Raw genomic sequence first — 25,274 nt, forward strand, 5'->3', positions numbered from 1 at the left:
AGTGACTCATGAGGGTAGAAAATTATGTCAGTTATTATAATTATGTTTTGCTTCTGTTTTGGTAATACCTTGCTGTAAAATAACTACATCTTGTATTGCTGATATCAAGGAAATGAAGTACCACTTCAGATGGTCACGCAGCAATAACACTTTAAAATTCTTTTTCTATTACAAAGACTGAGCCTCTAACAGCATAGGGCACTAGTGCAGACACAAAAGGAGGCTTGTAGAGCTTAGTGTACAGTTACAAACTTTTAATATACATATTTGATACAAAAAAACTTTAGCAAGAAAACCATTCGTTTCATTGTAGATTACAATATTTTTGTACAGCATGAAGCAGTTACTTTATCCTGTAGTAAAGAAAAAAAAAGTCCTATCAACTGTCTAGAGCTTTCTGTCTGTAAGAGCAGTTTGCCTTTGGGCTAGCAATTCAAGTACGCATTTGCTGGCATGAATGTAGTCTGATGGATTGTTCTTTAGCTTTGGTGTGTCAGTGACTGATTCCAAGTGTCTGACTTTTCATAGTGCTTTATACTTAGTGATTAAACGCTGAACAAAATGGTAAGGGGAAAGAAGGGGCTGAAAGTGAGCTAGAATGAGGACCATCAGCACAGATCCTGCTGTACAGTAAATGGCTATTACTGTGTTCTCATGTGGAAGAAAGCACTTGTAGAGCGAGACCTCTGTTGATGTTATGCTGCCCTGGAAAATGGAAGCAAGAGTTTAGAAGGTCTGAGGCAAATGGCTGTAGATGTTGAAGATTCTATTAAGGGAGAGGGAAGCTTACTTCTTCTTAAAGTAGCAGTACTTTCAATTGTTCATGGTTTAAGAGATGCAGACAACTGTGAAACTTCTAATCATAGTTGTTTTGCAATTAAGCACTGAACTGCCCTGTGTGAATATTTTGTGCCATGTGAAAAAGGACCTTCCAGAACACAACAGCTGTTATTTGAACTAGGCAAGGGAAGACTTATATAGTTAACAGCTTAAAACCCTTAATTATACTAATGGTTGCTATATAATTGGGGGAACTAAGCATTTGAAATTGCATGAAATAAAATACAACGTAGCTCTATTCTTATAGAATTGGGATGGGAGTGGAATTATGGATAATCTAGCCCCATAGGTAAGCATTCACATGTCAAGAATGTTACAAACATGACCTGCTAGATTGTTAAATAATGAATTTAAAGAAAATATAGGTGAAAGTATGCTTCTCAAGGAGAACAATTTAAAATCATGTTCCCTAAAATGAGACAGATTTTCATCTATGAATTAAAAATTACAGTAGAGCTATAATTGCTTTGCCTTTCCTGAAGCTCAAGGAGCCAAAAAAAGGAAAGTTAGCGTAGAACCGGTTTTGAAGATAGCATCATTTAAAACAAGGCTTAGAACCAAGAATTTTTTTTGTGCTCCGGGTTTATTAAGAATTGTAATCTAGTATACCCAAAGCAAACTGTGAATTAAGTTCCTCTGAACAGAATTTTGCTGCCCTATAATATAATTTGCACTTTTGAAAAACAAAGAATCCCAGAGGGAAAAGGTGGTCTTGTGAATAAATCAGTCAAGCAAAAGCAAGTCTCGATACTGTTTGTTGCAGACTACTGACGATTGTTGTAGTCAGATTGTTTACACTGCATCCTCTTTATAGAAACGTACTAAATATGCTTGCATTTAGAATTGTACCATAAACCTTACTTTGCACTCTACAAGCTAGACGGCTCTCCATGTGTATGTGCTTTATAAAGCGGGTGCTTTGTATTCAACTTAAGTGTACTTTTGGAGAGGATGGAAGGGGCTGTTCTGTTTTGCTTTTTTTTTTACAGGTAGCATCAGTCTGAGAAAATAGCTGATTGCTATGTTGATTTATATTATGAAAAAATATCTGATAAAATAAACATTATTTAAATTTACCATTATGAAACTAGGATTGTTTCTGTTCCTCCAACTGAATGATGGAACACTGATTTCCTGAATGTTACCATTATGAAGCACTTCACAGGCACTATGGGTATGGCCACTCAGAATCAATCGAGGATGAAACCACCACAATAGCTATAAAGTGGAATAAAACAGCACTGTTACCATTTCTACTTTAGGAAATAACTTCACCACACAGCACATCTTGCTTTCAGTTTCCCCTCAGTCATTTTAATCAGTTTAATCAGTAAATTACTTTAATCAGTAATTTATTAGAGTTGTTATCCATCCATCCATAAAGTGCTATCAGATCACCTCAGTAATACCAGAAGTAACTCAGTTTTGACATAGCTGATTCCAAAACACTTGTCCACCACATCTTTGGGAGAAGAATGATTCAGCATTACACAGGAATCTTTGACTTAATAGGGCTCGGGGAACCATTACATAATGGTTGAGTTCACTCTGGCATATCATCGACAAATAAGCATGCTAAGGATGATATGCTTGCAGCTAAAATGTTTTTTTGCTTTATGGTAATCCTCAGATATGTTGGATCTCAGATTTCAAACTTTCCCACCCAGCAGAGCTTTTAGCCACAAAGACTGGGACAGAATTGCAGAAATCTCTTGCACGATTTTTGGATTCAAAATTGGAGGCTCTGGCAAATTCCTAACAACCAGAAGCATAGTTTAATCTTAGTTATTTAGGTTGTTTGGGAGAATGAAGCCAGGAACAATAGTTTCCATATTATAAACTTTTTATTGAGTCACTGCTTTCATGACACATGAGGAAGCAGTTGAACAGTATACCCAAGCTTGACTGTTCATTTACACTCAACCACCATGAACTATTCTACTTAGCCTGTTCCCTACCCTTTGTCTATTTGTAGACAGTGAAACACACAAGCCCTACATTTAAAGATACAATATATATTTTTCTTAGGATATCCCTCAATAGATTCTTCATTATCAAGATTCTTCATTAGTGCTCGTTAATAATGTGATACTCTAGACAGATGGCGTTTCAGGGAGTTTTTCAGGAAGCTGAAGCAGAATTCCTAACATGTACATCACCTAAAATCCAACTCAGACAGAGGGGAACATTTTTGACTCTTAGTACAAAGTTGCAAAGTAAGCTCTACTCTTTGCACAAATTAGGTCTTCTTTAAATAGACTTGTATCAATGAAAACTGGTGAATGTTTTGTAAGCAAATACAGTAAAAGAGAAAACTTCCCACATACGGTACAGCATCTTTCTTTAACAATACAACAATATGCCGTCATTTTTCATAAAAGAGGAAGAATGTCTCCCAAACTCCAGATGTCTTGAAGACAAAGGAAAGCCCCTCTTGCATAGGTTACTTTGTGACTATACTTACAGCACTGTGTGCTATAAACATTGTTTGCAAATATTTCCTAAAAGAAAGAAATTCCACCGTTCAACTTCTAAAAAGGGAAAATTCAGAGTTTTTCTTTGTTAACACAACTCAACAGTTAACACTTAAGTAATGCAAAGCCTCTGGCAAAACAAAAATACCTTCTGGGAAGCTTCCTGAGAAAGCACATCATATTTCTCTCTGAAGCGGTCATTCTTTTTCTCCAGGGGAACAGAATCTTCTCCTGTACATTCTGAGTCACTTCTTCTATAAAGAGGATAATGCTGAGAAGAATGAAAAGTACAAAATAGTTCCAAATAAAGCTTCTCAATATATCCATGGTAAATAAAGTGCAGAGATCTCATTCTATCAGAGTCAACTTACCTGCAATAGAATTGGAGCCGAGGTTGGGACCTTATCTACATTACTACAGCTTTTTTTACGTTGATTTTGTTCCTGCCAACAAAAACCAGAAATTATTTAATATGTACCGTACACAGAGCAACCAATAAAAAAAGTCATGGTTTTTAAGGAAAACTTTTAGCATTTCATTAGAATTGAGGGGATGATACAGATATATAAAATTGGATGTTCTAAAAGAAGATACCCCTCTCGTGTTCAAAGAATGGGTGAGTCAGTTTTAGATACCACTTGAGTTACATACAGACAGGCAGAAAATGTCTGCAAGATATATACGTATTTTAGCAGAATCTCCCAGGAGGTTTCAGAACAATGTCTATGCACACAATACACACAAAAAAGAAAGCAGTCATAAATACTGAGGGTGTCAGCCTTTCAAGGGTTGACTAGGAAACCAAACTTTTGAAGGCTAAAACTACTTTTATTAATGAGGTTAGGGTAATAAAATATGCAAACGTGAATATGCTTTCCCACTCCCTTTATCTTCAAGGGAACGGGAATGGGGGAGTCAAGCCTCAGATGCTTTCTTAAATTACAATTTTGTCTCTATTTCTTTGGTCTCACAGTAGACTCGGTTACTGCTTTTCTTTCTGCTCAAAGTTACTCTCAACCCATTACAGAAGAAGAAGCACTAAGTATACTACCTTCAGTTCTTTATAAATTTTAACAAATATCAAACTATCAGTTTAATTAATTTAAAGAGTAGGTAAGCCCTGCTATATCAAGGGCTTATTTTGGGAAGTGTTGTAGGGTTGAAAAATCCATAAATAAACTAGTATAATAAACTACTAAATTCAAGACACAAAAAGGACTTCTGAAGATGATTACAATGCAATACAAGATTTGATGGTGCTGCTCTATTCTTAGCCACAATTTCATTCTGGTTTTTCCCAATGCCCAAGGACAGAAAGCTTCACTCATAAGGGCTTTCTCGTTCATTTCAATGAAGAGAACACATTATTTTTAGAGGAAAAGACTGAGTTTTGCTGAAAGCTTGGGAGTTCATCTGAATAATAATTTGGGAAGGACTTAGTTTAAAATAATTCTGGAGGAGTTGTTCTTTACCTTGATACAGGGGTGAAATTAACTTGCCTTCGTTACCAGTTCACCAATGTGAGCGTGTGCCCACCTCCACACATGTGCAGGACTTTCCACGCATGCGCAGAGCATCAAAAACAGGCCGTGATGACATCCGGACAGGTAACCAGCCTGCTACCGAAAGTAGCAAAGTAGAACAGCGAGAGGAGGAATCTGCTGTGCCATGTGATTTAGATTAGCTAGAAAGCAGGAAATCCAACAATTCTAGCTAATATAAATCATGTGTCACAGCTGATCAACAGAAATACCGGTTCTCCCAATCCGGTAGCATTTTTTTACTACCTGTTCACTCAAACCGGTAGCATTTTTTACTACCGATCTGGGCGAACCTGTCCAAACCAATTTCATTTCACCCTCTACCTTGATAAGCTTTCCCAAAAAATAGTTATATGCCTACCTTCAATGAGCAATTCAGTTGGTGAGAAAGTTCAATGAGTTTGGCTTCTGCTGTTCTGCAAATTATACACCTGTCACCTTCAAGAGCAACACTGTTCACTATAAGAAAGCTAAGAATATACGAAGGAAATATGCAAGTTACTGCCAATAAATTAGCAATAGCAATAGCAATAGCAATAGCAGTAGACTTATATACCGCTTCATAGGCCTTTCAGGCCTCTCTAAGCGGTTTACAGAGAGTCAGCATATTGCCCCCAACAATCTGGGTCCTCATTTTACCCACCTCGGAAGGATGGAAGGCTGAGTCAACCCTGAGCCGGTGAGATTTGAACCGCTGACCTGCTGATCTAGAAGTAGCCTGCAGTGCTGCATTTAACCACTGCGCCACCTTGGCTCTTGCCCATATCCTAAACATGGAAAGTAAACCCACACAGCATAAGAAGACTTCCCCACCAAATATATTTCTAATGCGCTCAAGTGAATTCCCATCCTCCAAAGAGGCCTGGGAAGATGCAGAAGAAAATTCCTTCCATCAGATACTTCTTTGTACTATACATAGCACCTTTGGGTTACAACAGACAAGGCCATGTGAAAAATAAGAGAATTCTCCCTGGGTTTGTTCAGAACCTGCCAAAGGTAGTGAATGATCAAGGAAGAAAAATAATCCTCACAGTGGATACCTATAATCATAAATATTGATCTTAACATTGAAGTTTCATAAGATTCTCTGTCTTACATGTTAACTAGGCAAAACCCAATCAATGTATCATTGGTTACTAGGCATTAACAGTGATACAAAAATGGAGTTTAAACCATGCAAAATCTTAAGATACTGTTTATCTATAATAACAGGAAATGAATACACGTTTCTATAGAAAGGGCTGCAGTTCAATTAAAACCCAAATGTTAAGAGCAGAATTGGAATAAATTTTATAAATGTAATAATATCATATGGATTAATATAATTAATACCAGATGGGGGGAAACAGATCACAAGCAACAGTTCTTATCCTTTCAGCAGAAATATATTAAAAAATATTTTCTGGATAGCCAAAAATTAACCTTAAAAATCTGTTTATAATTTACTTTTAAATAAAATGTAATGTGATGCCATCATGAAACTAACGTTTTGCTGTAAATGCCTAGGAACAAAGATCAGGCACAAAATAAAAATCCCAGTAAATTAAAAAAAAAGTTATACTCACTTTATCCCTTTCCGAGTTATTATTTTTTCTGAAGAGAAGTTGAAAACTTTAGAGAAACGTTCTAACTTGAATGATGTCATCCTAGGAGTGTATAATAAAAGACAGCACTTCATTATACCGTAATAAACACCATAGGTCCTAGCATGTAGAAAACATACTATGATTGAATTAGAGCAAAATTTCAATTTGGTCTGTAAAAAGTGGACCATCATGACTATAAACCAATATTTTAATCTATATCCCACAATTTTAAAACAATGCTTACTCATAATGAAAGCCAATGTCATGATTGCCAACAATACCAAATACTTCTGTGTGTTTTGGATGCCAAAATATTTTTTGATAGCGCCTTACATCATCTGACCAGGCCTGCAAAAAAAAAGTTTAAAAATTTAAATGCTAGAATCTTTTTTAAATAAAAATAAATACTGATTATTATTTTTAGGTTTTTGTTTTTATTATTCCTGAATTTGCTAAGAATAAAGGATCAATAGACAATGCCTTGAGATAAAGCAAGCAATTTCATAACATATTGAAATTCATTTTTATATATTAAAAATTAAAACAAACTATTTCCTAAATTGTAGTCAGAAAAAATAAATCTCAAAGAAGATAAAGAGCACCAATGAATTTCTTTAAATACAGCATCTTGCATTGTTATTTTTTCCCACGTAGGACTGTTGAATGTTTAGATACTAATATATTAGAGTAATTTGTAGTATCATAAAAAAACTTTTCAACTCAATAAAAATTTCTACATATTTTATTTTTATTTATCAGCCCTATTTGTTCATAATGTGTCCAATTTACCCCAACCCACAGTTCACTTTCTTAACAGTGTTCTGAATATAAATTTGGCTTCAATGCCATAAAAATAATCTACCCAAGACATCTACTGAATTTTACACTGATTGTTGGGGAAAAACTGCAGTGTGTTTCACTTTAGAAGAAACACTTGGTCATGAATTTAATCACTACTACTATAGGAACCACAAATCTGCCAAATTCAATTTTATACAGTTGCTCTTTTTTCTCATTTTTCATTCTATTCTATTTATTCATTAATTTGTTTTTTTCCCTTCTCACAAACCTACACAAACCTCATCTGCATTTTTCTTTCTCCACAGTTTCCTAATTTTCTCTCCCTCTCCTTCTCCCTCTCTCTCTCTCTCTCTTGTGTGTGTGCGTGTGTATGTATATTAGTACATGAATTATCTGAATACTTCAGTAAACTGGTTAATTAAGAAAAAAAATATTTCAGCTGCATTTGAGTTGGTATGTAGGATCAGAAAATGGGAATTGTTAAGGTTCATTTTAAAATGCAACTTATAGGAACTTGCAATAATACACAAAAGTTATCTGTGCTAAAAGAACTGATGCCAGCACTGCCAATATTTTCTCAGTTGGCATATCTATTGTGCAAAGTACCATCTATAAATACAAATTTAAATACTGACAATGCTTCCATAATCATAAACAGCTTTCATTTAATAATTAACATTCTAATTAAGAATTAACTACTCCTGGCCTTGGGCTTTTATTCACTTATTAAAAGTGAATAAATTCCTTGTGTGTCCAATCACTCTTGGCCAATAAAGAATTCTATTCTATTCTAAAGGCATCTATTTTGCTAGGAATACCAATTCAGGAACACAAACCTGGGAAGAGCTCCATTTCCCTTCATCAAAGATATCGCCCAGAATAAAGACTATTTCTGGCTGCAGAAGCCATAGGGCAGTTTGGAAGGCCCTCTCCATTTGCCATTCCCTAAGAGGGGGGGGATAAAAAAACCCACCATATTTTAATTATTAAAAATATTATGAAGCAATTATAAAGTCTGGATTAAAAGTAGCTGGGTATGGAGTGGCCTTCTCTTTTAACATTGTATGGAATATCATTTTTAATAACCTGGAACAAACATCTACCTTTTAGGGTTTTGGTTACACTGGAGAACGCCAAAGAGTCACTCAAAACATGCTATTTTGAATCTAACAGAAGGTTGGGAAAATTACATTTGTCAAATAAGAAATAGAAGAAGGTACTTTGAAAATGGCCTGGTACGCCCAAAGACCAGCTAAACTGCTAAGCTATAAGGGTGGAACATACACATTTTAGAGAAAGGAAATAATTGCCCATTAAGTTATTATATTCCCAAAGTAAAAAAGAATTATTTTTGATCAGTCAGACAGTAGAAAAAAATACTGTGACTTTTCCATTGTTACGCCACAAATTCAAAAGGGAACAAACATTCTCAAATTACTTATGAATTCCTGACATTATCCAACAACAGCAGGCCACCCATTTAGACTCTAACTTGCAGCATGAATGGGAAAGACTGAAGAAAAGTTTATTAGGGGAAAAACCTTGCCATATAAAATGGAAACTTTTTAGGCCTTGAAGACACCAGAGAAATTAATGGTGTAATAAAGAGATTGGGAAGGACAGTTAGACAAACTAACTTGGTGACAGATACTGTAAAAAGCTTTATTCTTCAGAAAAATATACAACTACTACAACATGAATGATGACAACATGCTGGTAAATATAGTCCTTAATATACAACAACTGAGACTGGAAATTTGATCATTAAGTGAAGCTGTCATTAAGATGTGATTGCTTTGCTTGTTAAGCCCATGATATTGCTTCAGTCAACAACCACAATTTGAAACTAGTGTCTCTGGGCTCTGATTATGAGGCTGAGTACAAGGAATTGGAAAGCAACTTTGATACCAAACTTCAAGGCTGCTTTACCCAAGTGCAGCTGCCCTTTGCCTCCTGCATAACTCCCTCTTATCTCCTTCCTTTCAACTTTTATAAAACAAGAAAAATATGCACATATAAACTATTGTAAAATTAAAATAAATAACAGTATTTTATTATACAACACATGTATATTAAATATTTTCTTGGCTGTGCTGAGGGCTATTTTATGAGACTGCTATGTGTTTTATATGTGTATAAATCTTTGTTTTCATGTGAGCTGCTCAGAGCCATGTACTAAGATAGGTGACTATATAAATCAATTAAATAAATAATTTTTAAATCACAGTATTAAGCTGTTTCAAACATTGCAGAACACCTGTACTCTGGAACACTGTTTTGGTTTTAATGTGTTAAAGCAATATGGAATGAAGAAGATGTTATTAAAAATGATTGTTCCTTCAAATAATGAGTGGGAAATGTTGCTCAATGAATTACAAGATTTATTTTTCTCTTCTTATGAGAGCAACTACACCAAGATTTTAGCAATATTAAACTGAATCAACATTCAATAAGTTAGAAAGTAGATGATCAGCTTATAAACTTTTAGGTTTGTAAAATGTAATTATTCAGCATGCAACAAATGCTTCCACAAACCAAAAGCAACAAGTTATTGATATTTTGGCTCCTACCTCCTTAGCTTGTCCAACCAATGTCCATTGACTCTACCAAGCAAATGAGGATCTGATAAAAAGATGGTTTTCAAGACAGAACGTGAATTCTGTTTGTTAGTCCCCAGAGTCTGATTTTTCAATTCCGGCCAATGACATTGAATTATAACTACATAATAAATTAAAAATTCACAGAAAATGAATACTGTCAGAGTAAAACAAATAAGTTTCAGCATAAAAATGCCTCTTTTTCTCAAAGAATAATGGTTCATTGCCATCTCAGCCTACTGCAGCACATTTTCCATAGAAGTATCACCAATGTTCCTTTTTTCATGTCCTAAATCAAATGTACATTACTGTGTATTTCATGTGATTCTTATCAGCAAAAAAACCCTGTAAGAGATAAGGAAAGAAATTTTATAGGGCCTATACTGAATACAAACTACATTATCAGCCTCATTCACTTGTATATCCCAATTCAACAAAGCAATAAATAAGAACATATAGCAATTGCTTAAAAGCGATTTGGTTATAAGCCCCACTGAACTCAATACCGTATAGTATTAAATGAAGTATAGCTTCATTCTTCTAACCAAAGCACACGGCATTGCTCTATAATATTTTATAGTGACAGGTTTTAAAAAATTACCAAATTAACTGAATTATGATAAAATGCATATCTATTATCAATGTACAATTTTTTTACAAAAAATACTGAGAAATAGTAATATTTGTGATACTTATTTTTTTAATCAAAATTTTTGGCTTCAAAATAACTATTCTGAATCAGAAGCTGATTAACTTTAAACCAGGCCATTCTGATCTCAAAATTGTTGACCATAAATTGCTTTACATATCAGACATTTTCTGATTCTGTACTGTAAATCTCCATCCTGTGAGCCCTTTCTCTAGCTCTGTGCCCATTTCTCTACCCAAGACAGCCATCGTTCATTTCACACTTAAAAGAGATTTTCACTGAAATCCTGTTTTTCAATGCTTTATCTACTCACTCAATATCTATGGATATTCTCAGTCATCCAGGTCCAAGATGCTTTTTCAAGAGGTAACTGGACTTTCTGGTTTTTCTTTGAAGACATCTCATTCTCATCTTCAGCTCTGAAGAAGCTTCTTGGATGAGAAGTGAACTGTCTTGAAAGAAAAACCAGAAAGTCCAGTTGCCTCTTGAAGAAGCACCTTTGGGACTACCTACTCATCACTCAGCAATAGAACTGAAAGAGTAATATTTACTATTTTTGTAACTATCAAAAGAACAGCTGTAAATCTTTTAATATTTAAATTAATACAACACTGCAACAATAACCATTTAATTTCTATTCATTACTGTAGATGTGGCACATTCCATTTCCTTTCATTTCATGTTGTGCTTTTTATGTAGGTTGCAAGGATTTCAAAGGGGTCCAGCCAAATTGAGTTATTTTCAGCTCTGGTTATTTCCAGGGACCATCAAAAAATCTGACCTTATTTTCTAAGGCCATTCTTGTCCCATAACAATTAACCAAGATTACTAATGTAGGTTGGATGGAGGGCCAACAGAAAATTTCTTCCTCCTTTCTGAAAAGACTCACTTCCTTGATGCAAAACTATGCCCCTAGCTTTGAACATTCTTTTTTTGTGTCTTTAATATAGTGCTTTCCCTTTTCAGACAACAGCATTCATGCCTGGAAACCAGCTCTGCAGAGGGAATTGCGAAAGAGGGGGGAAAGGGACTGATAAGCACGAAGCCAGACTTCCAGGAAATTGGCTGTTACTGTCACCCTCAGTGCAGCTACTCTGGGAATACTCCTAAAGCAAGTTAGATCCTGCCAATGTCCATAGCTAAATGTCTGTGGAGATTCTCAGTCATCCAGTTCATGGTTATCCCAAAGATGCTTTTTCAAGACACAACTGGACTCTGATTTTCTATAAAAGACGTTTTTGCTTCTCATCCAAGCAGCTTTGTGAGCTGAAGAAGAAAGACAAAGTTCAAAGGAAAACAAAGTTCAGTTGCCTCTTGAAAAAGCACCTTTGGAATAGTTGGATCCTGCCAGTGTTTTGCAAGCTACAGCAGTTTAAGAGAACTGCTGATTCAAAGCAAACACCTTTTTCATGACCTTGGTGAATGAGAAGGGCTGTTTTGAGGGGGGAAACAAAACAGAGCAAAATGAGATTTCAAGGAATTTCAATTTTTGGTGGAAATTGTTTTGTACCAATATAGTATATACATATTAAGATGTAATTATTAAAAGTAAATAACATTTTCTCTTTCCCAATTCTAACTCCAGGAAGTAAACTGTTTTATTGGGGGGGGGAGTCATTTTATCAGGTTACTATCGCACATTCTGAAATCCTCTGGGTCAACTTAGTTCAGCATTAACATAATTTTCATTAGGACCAGCTTTAAGACTTGTGGGCTTCAACTCCCAGAATTCCCAAAGTCCACAGGTCTTAAAGTTGCCAAGGTTGGACACCCTGCAACTAAAGTCTCATGAAATAGAGAGCACACTTTGGGGCTAAACATAGGAAGAACAAGGAGCACAAAGCGATTCCTGGGCACAATTTCAAACACTTCAATCGAGCGACAGCTCCTCATTGTCCTCCGCCTCGTTTTGAGTGGATGAAGCACCCACCCCATCGAAAAGCATTAATGCTAAACTCCAAAGCTTTTCTCGTTACTGTGTGACCTTCCAGATGGCCTAAAAATGAAACGGGACAAAGAAGACCCATCTTTTAACGCCGGAAGCCCAAAAGTGGTGTCTTTAGTTGCGCCGCGATGAACTGCGGCAACGGCTTGGCAATGCAAAATGCGTGACACACCACGCAAACCACGCCTCCGCACCATGCATGAATCGGACCCGCTTCTGTCTTGGAGGAGCAGCAGCAGCAACAACAGCAACAGCAGCACTTCCTCGAGTTCTCCCAGCGCATAAAGCTCGAGAGACAAAACAGAAATCAGTTCGAATCGTAAATCGGGACCGAAAGGCGAATCTATTTCAGCCAACAAGAATCCCTCAATTTTTCCTTCCGACCCTGCAAACAAGGCAACCTTTCAGCGCTAGGATTATGATTAGGACGAGGTCAAATTTCTTTGCGCCCATCTCGCCGCTCAAGGCGATTCTGAGCGTTGCTGCAACTCACCGAGGAGGGAGTGGGGCTGTGTGGGGACAGCGGATCTTCCGCTCCAAGAACGAAACTCGACCGTGGGAAAGCTTCGCCTCCGCTTCGTGACGCCGTCGGGAGCAGCTGACGCTGGAGCTGCACCACCAAACCCCGGAAGAAAAGAGAGGCGGTAATGAAAGAAAGCTGACATGGTCACCCGCCAGGCACGTGTGTGTGTGTGTGTGTGTGTGTGTGTGTGTTAATGTGTGAGTGAGCGAGCGCGCGCGCGCGCCCGCCGCATCTACGGAGAAGTCTTCCGTTTTGCGGAAGTTATACAACACCGGCCGGGGGTGCAATCGATGGAAGCTACTTTCCGAGTCTCCCATTCGCCCGCTTGAGAAGATCGGGATCTGAGCGGGCATCCCTACCTGGATGGCGCTGGCCTCGCGGGGTGTTGGGATGAGTAATTCTTGCTGGCTCTTCATATTTGCATCGGGCTAAGGGGCTGCTCTGCAGGTTCCTACCGGCTAGGCGTTTCCATGGCGATCGGGGCTTGCAGTTGGGCGATCGGGGCATTCGGATGCAATCTGCGCAGCAGTGTCGCCTTGGTCCAAAGAACCGTTCCAACATCAGGCAGTACCGAGCACAGAAACGGCGCTGTTTAAAATTAGCCTAAGGTACCCGAGGTGGTGGACCATTAAGGGTAGGAGAAAACCAGACATCGATAGGCTTGCTTTCTGAGCAAAGACTTGTTTATTAAAGCAGGTCGTGCAGAATCTTCAAGTTTTAGGTGCCGTCCATAGCAGACTTCCAAAAGTTGTCACCAAACTGTCATTTTTAATATAATACATAGGATACTGTTGAGTTGACAGGGGGGAAACTGTTTTAAATGTGTATAAAAAGCAAGAAGAGTTTCAATTTGCAGATCTTTTGTCCAGTGGCAGCTGCATATTTGCAGTGAGCCTCGATCAAGCATAGCTACTCCTAAATATTTGAACCAGTTTGCCTGTTCTTTTTTGTGATCAATTATATTCTGTGGGTGAGCCTCAGCTTCTTGAATAAGGGCAGGACTCCTACACACCCTTATCTAGGACTTAACCCAGTCATCTGCTAAAGTGACATATGCAGTTTCCTTTGCTCGGATTTGAACTCCAAAAGAAAGAAATCTATTTCCTCTAAATAGTCTGCAACAGAAATGGAAGAACTATCTTCAATAATTTAGGTCAGTAATTCTTATATTTAAAAATGAGGATATACCTACAGAATGTATGTATCAAAGAATAAAAGCTATATCATTTACATTTTTAAAAAGGTTCTTAGCATTTTATGTAAGCCTTAAGAGTGTGATAAGGGACACTATCAATTAAAAAAAAAAATTAGAAATGCTGTTAAAAACTATCAGACATTATTTTCTTTGAACCCAAATCCTAGATAACATTAGATGTTGTCACAGTCATCTCACTATGGAGCCCAAACCTAAACAAACAAGCTATTTTATAGGCAAATTATTTAGCAACCAGTATATCATAGGATTACAGATAAATCATCTTATTAGTTTAAAACAGGGATCCCCAACCCCCAGGCTGTAGCCCACTACCAGGCTGTGGCCCAACTGGAACTGGGCCATGAGCAGTTGGCCAGCGCATTTGTGCAAATGATGGTTGGCACACAAACACATGCGAGCCCATGGGCTGGTTCTCCTCTCTCCCCCCGCTGGGTCGCCAAGCCATAAAGTATGGGGACCACTGTTCAAGACCTGTTACATAATTTTTCCCTTATGTTATTCTCTCAATAACTCTAAGGAAAAATGGATTAAGAATATAGCCCAAAGTTATTATTTTAACAAATACTGGCTGGATATATCACACACATTCATTTTCAAAAAAAGTTCCACATATCTAAGTTATAAAATAACCTTGAAATACCTTTAAATTGAACAAGCCATAGTTTGAGCTAAACATAGGTCCCCAAGTTCAAACATAAAGAAGTGCTACAATTAGTTTAAAATTAGAATCAATTACTTCTATTTTCCTCTTTAGATATATGCCTCCAGAAGACAGAAAACAGATGAGATGAAGTACCTCGTTCACATTCATTTACTGAATGCTAAACCACAGTTAAGCATTGCATTAAAGCCAGTCCTAAATTTATTAAATATTAAAAAATATATATACAAATTATGCAAAATGAAAAATGGGTAACAGTCATGATTTTATTGCACAAATTTAAGTTATTCTATTAAGTGTTTGTTTTTCTGTGTACACTCAGTATACTTTAATAATCTTGATTGAGCATGTTATTTCCATAAAGTTGTACGAGGATTGCCAGCTGTCAACGTTGATGTAGGAGTGATTCCATAAGTGGAACTTAACTGTTTTAAACACTTTTCATAGTGGGTATTCAGCTTTATGGCTTCTTGTAGAGCATATTTTAAATCTTCTATTTCATCAAAGAAATCCTGAAAAGTTATGACACAAAATGTTTTACTTAAATTCTACTTCTGAATTAGATACTTTGTCTCAAACTTTGTTCCTCTCTTCTCCTCTCCAAATAACATCTCTCTTCAAATAATTACAATATTTGCTAATTGAAAATATTGTTATCAGATTCTACAGATCCTAATAATAAATCCTACATTTGTAATAATGAATTACAACTCCTGCCCTAGCACTAAATCCTTTCTTATAGAATACTGTGTTTTGTTTTTATAAATTGTACTTATGTGTATAAAATCAGTTAAAATGATGAATTCAACTGAGCATATTTCTAAGGTTCCAAACTTAATATAAAGACATAAAACAAATTCCCTTTATACAAATAAACATAGTGTCCAAATCAAATGCTGTACACAGTATCTCTTAAAACATATATTACAATCTTAAAATAACGAGAAATTATTTGAAAATAGAATTGATTGTACATAGAAGAAAGGATTATATATTTAGGTCTTTTTATTATCCATCTTCATATTATAATCTATAGCCGGGATGGCGAACCTATGGCACGCGTGCTACAGGTGGCACGCGGAGCCATTTGTCAGGGCACGCGAGGTGTTGCCCTGTCAGCTGGCCAGTGCGCATGCGTGCGCTGGCCAGCTGAGTTCAGCCTTTTTTAAAGCAATTTTTCGCCCTACCCAGGCTCCAGAGGCTTTATAGGAGCCTAGGGAGGGTGAAAACGGCCCTATGGGCAAACAGGAAATTTGGGACTGGACTTCCAGTTTGCTTGTAGAGTCGGTTTAAGGGACCTTCGGGAGACTTCCCTGAAGCCTCTAGAGGACTAAAAAGGACCCAATGAACAAACCGGAAGTCACTTCCAGTTTGCTTATAGGTCGGTTTAAGCCTTCCGGAGGCTTCAGGGACCCTGAAGGTCCCTGAAGCCTCTGGAGGGCCTCCAGGGGAGGCTGTTTTCGCCCTCCCCAGGCTCCTATAAAGCCTCTGGAGCCTGGGGAATGTGAAAAAAGCATGGAAAAATGGAGGGGAAGTGCCTCTGATGCGCGCATGCGCATTGGGGGATCGCGCTTTGCATTATGGGTGCAGCAGGCCTGCACATGACTCCCCTGCACTCCCCCCCCATGGCACGCAAGCCAAAAAAGTTTCGCCATTGCTGATCTATAGCATGAGCTCATTCTATACTGTATCATAACCTGTACTTAGATATTTTCAAAGAAACTCTCTTAAATACACAGAACAATACATTTAACAGACAACTGCATCTTCAATCCAAAGGCACATACAAACAGGCAAACAGGCTTAAATAAGTCCCTGCTTGGAAGGGGGAACATTACTTAACGTATCCCTATCCACTGACCAGCAAAGCCAAAGCTTCTAGAGCAGCGATGGTGTACCTTTTTTGGCTAGCATGCCATAAGTGGGGAGAGCGCAGGGGGTCGTGCATGGGCGTGCCACACCCATGCCATGCGCGACCCCCCCAGTGCGCATGCATGCACTACAGGCACGACCCCACCACTTTTTTGCATCCTTTTATCGCCCTCCCCAGGCTCCAGAGGCTTTATAGGATCCAGGGGAGGGCAAAAAAAGCTTCCCCCTCCCCCCGGAGGCTTCAGGGGCCTTCAGGAGGCTTCCCTAAAGCCTCCAGAGGGCAAAAAAAAAAAAAAGACCCTCTGAGCAAACCGGAAGTGACTTCCGGTTTGCTTGGAGGATCGTTTTGAGCGCTCCGGAGGCTTCAAGGACATTCAGAAGGGTTCCCTGAAGCCTCCGACGCACTTAAAACGACCCTTTGAGCAAACCGGAAATCCGTTCCCGAACTTCCGGTTTGCCCATAGGGCCGTTGTTTTGCACTCGGGAGGCTTCAGGGAAGCTCATGAAGCCTCCGGAGGGCCTCTGGGTGGGGGAGGCTCTTTTCGCCCTCCCCAGACTCCTATAAAGCTTCTGGAGCCTGGGGACGGCAAAAATGGCTTTAAAAAAGGGTGAACTCTACGTGTGCCACCTGTGGCACGCGTGCCATAGGTGGTTCCACCACAAATCCGCGGTAGACTAAAGCGCGCTGGACAAAAGCGCGTACGTGACGTCATCACAGTGCGACGAAAACGGCACGCTGTGAGCGGTAAATTTAAAATTAACGTGAAAACCTTACCCTAACCCCCCCAAACCTAACCCTAAGCCTAACCCTTAACCTAACCCTAAACCTAACCCCAAACCTACGCTAAACCTAACGCTAACCCTTAACCTAACCCTAAACCTAACCCTAACGCTTAACGTAACCCTAAACCTAACCCTAACCCTTAACCTAACCCTAACCCTAACCCTTACCTTTATGTGAATCGGCTTGCTTTAATTTTATTTTAATTTTAATTTAATTTATTTTTAATTTTATTTGTCGCGCTGCTGATGACGTCACGTACGCGCTTTGATCGGGCGCGCTTTAGTGGACCGCGGTTTTGACGGGTCACGCCATATGTTCGCCATCCCAGTTATAGTGTGTGATCACAATGTAACAATGCATAAAACTTTATCTTCCATAGCAGATATTTTCCATTTGCAAATGGGATATTTTAAAAAAGAACCCACCTTATCTAATGCAGCAAGCTCATTTTTTAATATTCTTCTTTCTTTGGAAAGCGTTTCATTTTCCATCTTCAGTCGCTGTGTCTCAAAAAGCAACTGGTCTAAAGTACAATAAGCAATCTCTTTAAAGTCACTAAAAGATAAAAATTATGTTCTTTTTTTTTAAACTGTATCTTAGAATTTGTTTTCACTTCTGAAAATCAGGTTTTCCTCTTAGGAGTTTTAAGACCTGAAAATACAGTATTTCAAATTCAGTTTAATGGTCTTATCATCATCTGATTTTATTTACTGAAGAGTCAAGGTATCTTACAGAGAATTCAGAATAATGAGACAGTCAAAGGAAATGCAGCTGGGAAAAGAGAAAATCTCAAAGCTCTGGAAACCCTAGATCTGCAAGCAAGCAGTGATATAAAGCAATTGTCAGTCTAAAAGTGTTGGAGGCTTGTGTGTGTGTGTGTCTTTGTGTGTGTGTTAACAATATGAAGTTTAATGGTGTGGTTAAGCAACCACACTATAAACCAAGACACTGGGAGTTCTAGTCCTGTCTTAGTCCCTCTACTTGTTTTATGGGTTTCTGGTCCAAACAAAGAAAAATATTTTGGCTGTATAGGGCAAGGGATTCCCTACAGCAGCAAAGACCAGTTTATATAATGCAGGGGCCAGAGAAGTAGTACAGATAAAATACGGGGAAAAATGATGTCGTTCAGCGACAGCACTTATAATATACTCAAATTAGCTCAGAGGATATGTACCAGATTATAATTTAAAAATATATTCAGAATTGCATATGATTAATTTATTGACAGCACTTTCTATAAGGCGATAAGAATAATACTTCTCTAGAGATACACATCTCCTCTATCTACTCTCATTATAATATAGGTTACACTGACAGAAATAAACTTTATGAGAAATAATGGTCTATTTCCTGGTCCTAGGCTGAAAATAAACAGTACATACCATCAACTTTCCTTAACAATAGTAAGCATTCATATCATTCTAAATTTAAGTTTCTAAATTAGGAATGGGGAAATATGGCGCTTTTATGACTTGCTTCTGGCTCAGGAATTCTGGGAGTTGAAGTCCACAAGTCATAATAGGGCCATAGTTCCCCACCTCTGCTCTAAATAAAGGAGACTACACAAAATATAATTATGGTACCACTTCATTAAGCTATGTTTGCATCTTAATACTAAGTGTTTTTAACTGCTAAGTCTATTTGGAGTGGGAGGGGGTTAATTACATGCATTTTCAATGCAAGAGCAATCTTGTATTCAAGTTACTGGATTTCAATTTATAGACACTAAGATAATATCTTTGACTGAGGAGCTACACATGGACTATCAAGAAATCAGGTGCGGCTCCTTAAATCCTGTGGATCCTGCTGCCTTGCACCTTTCTTTCTATGAATATATATTACATCTCTCACTGTGCAATGTGTAGAGGTGAAGGTTTTGTGAAATATGACTACAGTACATGTGCATGCACACTAAGGCTCACATGCTGTAGCTACCAACTCATGAACAAAACTAAAAGATTTCCATTTCCTTTTTTTCTTTTAAATAAAATATATGTAATCTTTGCTTGTTTTTTCCCTCTTATCACCGTGAGCTGGTATAAATCCCTTTCCCCCTTAGCAACAGAGAACATAATTGGGAAGGTTCTTGAATCACTTCCTACTCACCCAACCCCAACAATCTAAACTGAGAAAGCATCAGTCTGTTTCTGGGACTCTGGGATTATGCCCAGGATAAACATAGAAAATTCTAATTTTCATTTAGTCATAGATGACAATATATCAAAAGGTAACACAAGATCAAGAGCCAATGAAGCAGACATATGAGAAAAAAGTATTACCTAAATATTTGCAGGAACAGCTTCCCTTCTTTTTGCACATACATTTGTCAGATGACATTCTTCTCTGAATTGGAACAAATTTGTCCTTTTTTTTATATTCCAAGGCATTTATCTTTTGGTTTGCTAAATGAAGTTGATGTTCCAGATCATTAATTTTACCCTGTTTAAATAGTTGAACAACTTTAAAGAACAAGAAAATTAACACATTCTTAAACATACTAAGGAAGGGCAATTGGGGCATCAATTCAGAATTACATTTTTTAAAACCTGCATTAGAAGTTAGAAATAAATATGTGATTTAAAGAGTCATTGTCCTATTTAAACAAAGCTTGGAAATGATAAATGCCACTAACATATTTTTGCCAACTGGATGCATTATAAGGCTGCCTCACTCATGGGCTGGATACGAGATTAAAGCAAGAGCATGGCAAGAAGCCAGACAGACAGACAGACAGACAGACATTATTTGCTACAGAGACAGACACACACACAGACTTAAAAATAAGACATGTATCGTAAAAACAAAAGGCCAAATTAAATTATCCTACATCATTTCAATACAAATAATTATCATTTTAATTTAAAAAGCGAAAGTTTATGACTGTTCTTTCAGTATATGAAAGAATTTCAGTATATGAAAGAATTATAATTCAAGAACGCAATGCCATAAACATCGTCTGTATGCAGATACTCCATGACATTGTCATTTAACTTTAATAGAAGTGGACAGAGATATTGTACATGGGACAATTTCTTATTAGAATGAAATTGCAACTGAATGAAAAACAGACCAGTAAATGTGTCTTGCAATATGCTTATGAAACATACAAAAATATAGTAGTAATAATATTTTATATATACCAAACACATTTCATTATTTTTAGTTTACGTCAAAGTGATCAAATGATTAAAGCTTACAGACAGCATTGCAACTGTTTCATTTTGTCTTTGATTTGTTTTGACTTCTTTATTGTACCTTTTCTTCAGTTCATTATACATCTGAAGCACTCTGGAAGCAAAAGAAGAATTGTTAGTCTTCCAAAAATGAGTATCTATACAAATGTTCGCTGAAAGAGAATGAAATCTATTTATCTGTTTTAGCCACAGCAATGGCCTGGTGATCTGTATCGACTGTGCTCAACACAGCCTCCAACTGGTAGAAGTTCCCTGCTTCAGCACCTCTCTCGTGTCATGCAAGAATTGCAAGCACCAATCACTTTCTTATACATGGCGGAGTCTCTGAATGACTGAGATCATCTTCCTTCAAAATCAGTAATCTAATACTGGACAATTCAACACACTTTGGCTGCTTCCAATTAATGGAGATTCTGTGTAGGATCCCCATTGTGGGGATGCAAATACAAATGCTTTGCTTGCTCACCCCCCGTCAACTCCAGGTTTGTGGCCCAGTTCCTAACAAGCCAGACTGGGTTGGGGACCATTGGACTGTTGCATATCCATGTTTCTTTTCCTCTCATGTTCATTGCACAAACAATGGAATGGGGATATGAGCCCAATGGTGTCCCTTTGCGAGAAATTAAAAAACCCTGCATCTACTGCAGTCCACTAGTCCAGCAATGGACCAATAAAATATCAAGGGATTTTTTTTTTAAGTGATCATTTTACCAGTAATACAGCAATGTTTTACTATAAAACTTTATTTTTATAACTGTAGATGACTCTTCTTTGGAAACTTTCTATTTGACAATATGTAGTTAAAAGCATACACCACCGATATAACTTTTGTTTATAGAAGGGGGAACTACCAGTAGCAGAACATTTTTTATAGTCAAATAAAATAATATAATGTAGACTAACAAATGGTTCAATACTGAGCAGGAAATAACTCAAAGATGGATTGATATATTTATGGATAAATGTATAGGGAGTGGCTGTAGTGTCATTAAAGGCTTTTGTTTACAGACAATGTTGTATTGTTTACCAACAACCCAAATTATTTGCTAAAATGTATGTTTGACTAGGGCTCCAGAACTCACCTGGCATGTTCCTTTACTACATCATGTTCCTTGTGATGAACCCCATCACCTTTATGGTATAACTGAAATTCTGTTTGAATCTGCACACTAAAATAAATAGCCAATTAAATAAAAGCTCTTTCTTCAGATTGAATAAATATTACTAATGTAATGGGGTTTTTATCTAATCCTCCTAAAAAATCCAATAATGTTGAGAAAGAATATTAAAATTATTTAAAGAAATAATAAATAAAATAAAATAAATACATCTATATAAAAACACATAATCAGAGGAAAAAGACATGGATAGTTATGTGATCATAAATGGAAGTATACAGTAGTCTCTAATTTGATAATATGTGATAACCTGTGACTACATTCTCATTATGCCTGGGCATTTTAGGCCTATGTCTACTCTACATTAAGGCGATCGGAGTTGTAAAGAAAAACATTTAGGAAGGCTAGTTTAAAATTCTCCATATTTTCCAATTTAAGTACTGTATAGATTGATTAAGAAACCTCTAAGAGTTTCTCAAACTACTGTAATTTCAGTTCTCATACATATGATTTCCATTTAACTCTATAAATCCAAGTTCATCTTTCTGAAAGTAAACATTCTCAAATCCAATAAAATCTATTTATTGGACATAAAGGATAGTCTCCAAGTCAAGCAGAGAACCCAGTTCTATTTGCCTATACTCCACAAAATCCAAGAATCCTTTCATCCTTTAATGAAAGAGCCTTTCATTAAAATAACAAAAGTACTAACCCAGTCTTGCAAATGCCACACTATGTCCTAATTACAACAGGCCAAAACCTTTCAAGAATTGGGGCTACAACCTGTACAAATATTAATTATAGGCCAACTGAATCTATCAAAAGTTAGTATGTTATGCTAAAATATTGTGTTGAGTAATTGTATATATTGTATTATATATTGTATACAGATATTTAGCTTAATGTTTAGTCATTATATTTCTATGTGAATTCTTTAAAAAAATAAACTTTAGGAAAGAATGTCTAAAGGTGTGTGGCGTGGCCCTCAATTTAAACTCATTCATCAATGATTCTATGTAAGCTTGAATCAAATATTGCTTTAATCAACAAACCAACAGATGAGAAGCTAAATCTTTATACATATTAGACTAACTGAAATTTTAGATTCTTAAGAGGCACATGCTTAGAGTATAGCCATTCTTACTCTTTCCTTGTGACACAGGTAGGCAAGCACTTCTTTTGCTCATGTAGTTTATCATGCAGCTGCACTACATCATTTTCCAGCTGCTTGTTTTTTAGGCGTACATGCCTCAGCTTCTTAAGGAGCAGCTGATTTTCTTGATTGAGCTAAAAAAATGAAATAATTTTTCTTGTGTTTAAAAACAAAAATTCCCAGTTTTTTCACTTTATTTCCACTTTTCAATTAATACATCACCTGCTAGCCACCTTATCTAAACTTTGTTAATTTTAAATTCATTCCACTTTCATTCTCTATTCACATCATAAAGTATGAACTCTGCAGGTCTATTTTATATGGGAATTCTGAGCACTAATTAAATATAATAGCCTGTATGCAATTATGTTTAATTAGTGTTTCTCAAATTTATCAGTAAAAAAAGAAGCTCCTTCCAGCTCTAACCTTTTACTATACACATCTGTTTTTATATACCATTTTTACTACTGGTTTCCCATTAAGAAATATTCCTGTATCCTAAATAAAATATATATTCAGGAGTAGCATTACCCCTGAGAAACTTTGATGGAATTAGTTGTGCAGCCATTTAATTTGAACATCTATAAATTTTGGGAGATATAGGTCCCTCAAAATTTCCCTTTATCTTACTATTGCAAGAAACAGCAAGAAAAATGTCATTTTAGAACATTTTCTAGACTGATTTGCATTGGGAATAATTTTTACTAGGAGTACAAATTTAAAAGGAGAGAGAGAATGCAGACACTTTAAATAGCTATAAAATTTACCATTGGAGTGGGGTGGGGAGATTGCTGGAGGAAAAGACTAACGCTACCTTCCTACTAATCACACAGCTATCCAAAGGCACAAGCATGCCTGATATTGGGGCGGCGGCCGGGGGGGGGGGAGCTGTACTGCTTTGGTGAAGTACATACCCCCAACATGACAAAAATAGTAGTTTCCTTCAGGAGAAAAAAAATGTCCATTTTTTTAATTGCCTTAATTAAAAAGGGCCTTGGTTCTTTAAAGAGTGATGTCAAAAATTGACCATTAAAACTGGGTACTTCACGTGATCTGCAGAATAAGGATACACAGGAATTTCTGGGAAACCGGGTAAAAACCATCTTCCCACAGCTCGCCTTTCTCTCTCTCTCCCCCTGAAGTGGGTCTCCACAGCAGCATGCCTCAAGCTCCCCTAAGTGGATCTCTGGAGCAGCCTGCATCGTGGGCCCCACGCCCCATAGGGGGGCAATTTGATTTTTAATGGGGCAATTTGAACCTTGTTTAAACCAAGTTAATGGCCTTTTAGGCTTTCTCCGAGTGAGTAGAGTTCACTTTTTGAGTAAAGTAAGAATTATATGGGGGGGAGGGTGTTCAGGATTTTAGAGATGCTTAGGTGCGGCATTGCCAAAAAAAGGTTGGGAACCATTGCCCTACACCAAACTTGTTTCTCAAACTTGCCAACTTTGGAACAGGTGGACTCCAACCCTCGCAATTTCCCACTTGAGCTCCCGCTTGTCTGAAAGTAGCCCAGACTGAGAACTTCTGCCCTGCCTGCAGCGTCTGCCTTTCCCACCCAAAGCGGGGGTGGATTAGGGTAACTGCCATCCAACCCTCCTTGGCTGGCGCAGGTGAAGGGAAACACCGGCCAGATGCTCTTCCTCACTCACTTGGACGCATCTATGAACCGAGGGCAGCGCCATCCGCTTCCCTGCCACGGCCTCCCAAACCGGGAAGAGGCCAAACATGCGGGAGCAGGGTCAAGGCAGCGCCCCCTCCAGAAAGACGCGCCCAACAAAGGAGAGCGGGCGGGATCGGCTCGGGGTCAGCCGCTGGGTTTCCCAGAGGTCCGATAAAATGCCCAGGCAACGGTCAAAAAAAACCCAAAAGCGCGGTGTCCGCTACCCCCTGTCCTGAATTCACTAGCTCGAGTGTTTCTTCTTCAAAGCGGGTTGTTAACCGGAAGCAGGGAAAGATTCACCACACGGGTTAAAACGGTTTTAAGCGTATCCGCATGCGGAAGCTCCCGCCCTCCTCGCAGGCGGTTCCCACGCATGCGCGCGCACTTTGGTTGGGTGGGAAAGTAAACCCACGTTTGTTTACGGAAAGAATTTAGTGACGCCATAATAACGCGACTATAGGATCTGGTCCCTTTCCAGGACTTCCGCTCCATGGTTCCCATGGTGACGGGATCCCGACTCGGCTGCATCTCCTCCCCTCCCGGTTAAATGGATGGTGTAAGAAACGTGCTTGAAGAGTCAGATTCCAAATTCCAAATTAACAAATTAAAGATAGTGTGATGGTAACCCTTATGGAATGTGTAGGTGTACATTTTATGTTC

At 37.7% G+C, this 25,274-nt stretch overlaps 2 protein-coding genes across 3 annotated transcripts; both read right to left on the reverse strand.

Moving 5' to 3' along the window:
- Positions 1-239: 239 nt before the first annotated feature.
- On the reverse strand, positions 240-13,049 carry MPPE1 (metallophosphoesterase 1). 2 transcript variants are annotated; one of them, XM_087707302.1, is made up of 10 exons: positions 12,927-13,049; positions 9,813-10,184; positions 8,079-8,187; positions 6,686-6,789; positions 6,421-6,501; positions 5,217-5,325; positions 3,686-3,757; positions 3,463-3,585; positions 1,918-2,058; positions 240-705 (listed from the first exon to the last, which is right to left on the reverse strand). In XM_087707302.1, exons 2-10 carry the CDS (start codon positions 10,067-10,069, stop codon positions 523-525), a joined length of 1,179 nt encoding a protein of 392 aa, XP_087563428.1. In that variant the 5' UTR covers positions 10,070-10,184; positions 12,927-13,049; the 3' UTR covers positions 240-522. The 2 variants fall into 2 exon arrangements, with proteins under 2 accessions (XP_087563428.1, XP_087563429.1); XM_087707303.1 differs by lacking the exon at positions 12,927-13,049 and adding an exon at positions 10,802-10,893.
- Positions 13,050-15,085: 2,036 nt separating this feature from the next.
- LOC106551128 (uncharacterized) lies at positions 15,086-24,979 on the reverse strand. Its single transcript, XM_087707304.1, has 7 exons — positions 24,604-24,979; positions 22,946-23,088; positions 21,766-21,852; positions 20,687-20,777; positions 19,769-19,928; positions 17,915-18,012; positions 15,086-15,345 (listed from the first exon to the last, which is right to left on the reverse strand). The coding sequence occupies exons 1-7, from the start codon at positions 24,679-24,681 to the stop codon at positions 15,184-15,186; spliced, it is 819 nt and encodes a 272-aa protein (XP_087563430.1). The 5' UTR covers positions 24,682-24,979; the 3' UTR covers positions 15,086-15,183.
- Positions 24,980-25,274: the final 295 nt, after the last annotated feature.

The sequence above is a fragment of the Thamnophis sirtalis genome, unplaced genomic scaffold (assembly GCF_051295495.1).
Source record: "Thamnophis sirtalis isolate CommonGarterSnake01/CBP01778 unplaced genomic scaffold, rThaSir2_p1.2 scaffold_2, whole genome shotgun sequence".
Lineage (NCBI taxonomy): Eukaryota > Metazoa > Chordata > Lepidosauria > Squamata > Natricidae > Thamnophis > Thamnophis sirtalis.

Excerpts from the sequence above, each read along its gene's own strand:
- MPPE1 (XM_087707302.1), bottom strand. The coding sequence starts at position 10,069 with ATGGCAATGAACCATTATTCTTTGAGAAAAAGAGGCATTTTTATGCTG. Across the intron at positions 3,758-5,216 it reads AACTGAATTGCTCATTGAAG|GAACAAAATCAACGTAAAAA; the intron begins GTAGGCATATAA and ends TTTTGTTGGCAG. Across the intron at positions 706-1,917 it reads ACAATCCTAGTTTCATAATG|GGCAGCATAACATCAACAGA; the intron begins GTAAATTTAAAT and ends TCCATTTTCCAG.
- LOC106551128 (XM_087707304.1), bottom strand. The coding sequence starts at position 24,681 with ATGTTTGGCCTCTTCCCGGTTTGGGAGGCCGTGGCAGGGAAGCGGATG. Across the intron at positions 18,013-19,768 it reads CTGTTCCTGCAAATATTTAG|ACCAGTTGCTTTTTGAGACA; the intron begins GTAATACTTTTT and ends ATTGTACTTTAG. Across the intron at positions 15,346-17,914 it reads AGCTTGCTGCATTAGATAAG|GATTTCTTTGATGAAATAGA; the intron begins GTGGGTTCTTTT and ends ATAACTTTTCAG.